Source organism: Chelonoidis abingdonii, chromosome 4 (assembly GCF_003597395.2).
Source record: "Chelonoidis abingdonii isolate Lonesome George chromosome 4, CheloAbing_2.0, whole genome shotgun sequence".
Lineage (NCBI taxonomy): Eukaryota > Metazoa > Chordata > Testudines > Testudinidae > Chelonoidis > Chelonoidis abingdonii.
The window spans coordinates 607,683-610,032 of NC_133772.1; the positions used below are offsets into that span (position 1 = coordinate 607,683).

Genomic DNA, 2,350 nt, shown 5'->3' on the forward strand with positions numbered 1-2,350 from the left:
CCCTCAGGTGCTCGACGTGAATTATCCCCTTAGAGAATTGAGGGAGAGGCGGGGCCGCGAGCGAGGGACTCCTGAGAGGGCCCACGGCAAGACAGACGTGCTATAGGCTTCCGAGGGAGGTGACGGCTCAGGAGTGGGAGGGGCCTGACCCCTTGGAGGAAGAGTGGCCCCAGAGAAGGTGCTGTCGCTTGAAAGGGGCCACCCTCCTCACCGGCCACAAGTGGGCACAATCTGATGAGTCCGCTGAACATGCGTGCCTGACTTCTAGGGGCCCACTGTCGGCCGATAGGACCCGCTGGGGTGACACAGGGTCCCGACCTCATTGGTGCAGTGATTGGGGGTCGGGCAGTGCCACAGGTGCTTTGGCTTGCCAGGGGAGCACTCAGCCAGTAGGGGGCCAGCGCTGCCGCCTCAGTGGACCGCCAGGGACAGTGCAGTTGGGTCCTGTGTGGGGGGTGCACACAGGTAATCCCGTGGGCGGACAGGCAGCATCAGGTTCCCATGGGGGATGCCATGCCACAGGGCCTATGAGGGCACGGGTCAGGGCTGTGGGGGACAGGGCGGGATGTTAAGACCCGCGGCACTCAGCCAGCAGGGGACTGTAGTGCTCGCCCACCCGCAGCTGTGTGGTGGATCGCTTGCTGAATTCATGCACAAGGTGGTGGGGGATTGGGTCGGGATGCACGGGCAGTGTGAGGCGGCACGGGGGGCCGGGCACTCAACCCAACAGGGGCTTGGCGCTCGCCCACCCGCCAGCTGGTGCGGAACTGCTTGCCTGATCATGCAGCGGTGTTGGCGGGGACGGTGGTGGGATGCCGTAGGGGGCAGTGTGGGGGGCACGGGGGCCGCGGCACTCACCCAACAGGGGCTGGCCGCTCGCCCACCCGCGCTGGTGGTGGAACTGCTTTGCCTGATCATGCTAGCCGGTGGGGGGACGGGACTTGAGTGTGTGGGCATGCGGGGGCAGTGTGGGGGGCACGGGGGGCCGGGCACTCACCCAACAGGGGCTGGCGCTCGCCCACCCGCAGCTGGTGGTGGAACTGCTTGCTGATCATGCGGCGCCGGGCGTCGAACTCGTGGGCGGCCATGTAGGGGATCTCCAGCAGCATGGCGGCCACCAGGTAGACGCACTCGAGCAGCTCCAGGTTGATGTGCATGTGGAAGGGCACCTGGCGCCGCTTCTCCACCTTCTCCTGCTCCTGGTTGCGCTCCTGCAGGCTGCGCATCAGCAGCCCCTGCCCCAGCAGCTCCTTAGCGCGGCCCGACGACTGGATGTCCAGCAGCGCGTTGTGTGCATCCTTGATCAGCCCCTGCCGGAAGGCGCAGATCCCCAGCTGCACCATGGTGCGGTTGTAGAGGATCTGCGGGGAGAGGGGTAAGAGACAGCACGCACTGCCCCACGGCCTGTCCCCCATGCGCTGCCCCACGGCCTGCCCCCCACCCACGGCCCCTGCACCATGATGTGGTTGTACAGGATCTGCGCGAAGGGTGACAGACGGCCCGCGCTGCCCCCCCCGGCCTGCGCCCCACCTGCACTGGGGGGTCGGCGTGCTGGATGTTGTCCTGCAGGTGGGACATGAGCATGAGGTCGCGGGCCTGGAACCAGCGGCTGTGCAGCGCGTGGTGGTAGATGTGGCACAAGATGGCGCAGGTGCGGATCCGGTCCGTGCGGTCCTTGGCGTAAATGTACTTGCAGAGCCGGTCCATGAGCGCAGCACTGTCCTCGCCCTCGTTCTCCGCCTGGTCCTGCTCCGACTACGGGGAGACGGGGTGAGACGGGGCCCCCCAGCAGCCCCCCAACTGCCCCCTCGTTCTCCGCCTGGTCCTGCTCCGACTGCAGGGAGACGGGGCCCCCCAGCAACCCCCCAACCGCCCCCTCGTTCTCTCCGACTGTGGGGAGACGGGGCCCCCCAACAACCCCCCAACCGCCCCCTCGTTCTCCGCCTGGTCCTGCTCCGACTGCAGGGACACGGGGTGAGACGGGGCCCCCCAACCGCCCCCTCGTTCTCCACCTGGTCGTGCTCCAACTGCAGGGAGACGGGGTGAGACGGGGCCCCCCAGCAGCCCCCGAACCGCCCCCTCGTTCTCTGCCTGGTCCTGCTCCAACTGCAGGGACGTGAGGTGAGACAGGGCCCCCCAACCGCCCCCTCCTTCTCCACCTGGTCCTGCTCCGCCTGGTCCTGCTCCGACGGCGGGGACATGAGGTGAGATGGGGTGAGACGAGGACCCCCAGGAGCCCCCCAACCGCCCCCTCGTTCTCCGCCTGGTCCTGCTCCGACTGCGGGGAGATGGGGTGAGATGGGGCCCCCCAGCAGCCTCCCAACCGCCCCTTCATTCTCCGCCTGGTCCT

The 2,350-nt window shown here is 68.0% G+C and overlaps 1 protein-coding gene across 1 annotated transcript in view; it reads right to left on the bottom strand.

Annotated features, from left to right (window-relative positions):
• CLN3 (CLN3 lysosomal/endosomal transmembrane protein, battenin) overlaps positions 1-2,350 on the bottom strand; it is a gene marked incomplete at its 5' end in the record, with an annotated part of 20,531 nt that overhangs the window by 6,349 nt on the left and 11,832 nt on the right. The window contains 2 exons of the mRNA XM_075064674.1: positions 998-1,361; positions 1,648-1,755. Coding sequence (XP_074920775.1) covers positions 998-1,361; positions 1,648-1,755 — 472 coding nt within the window. The remainder of the gene's footprint in view (positions 1-997; positions 1,362-1,647; positions 1,756-2,350) is intronic.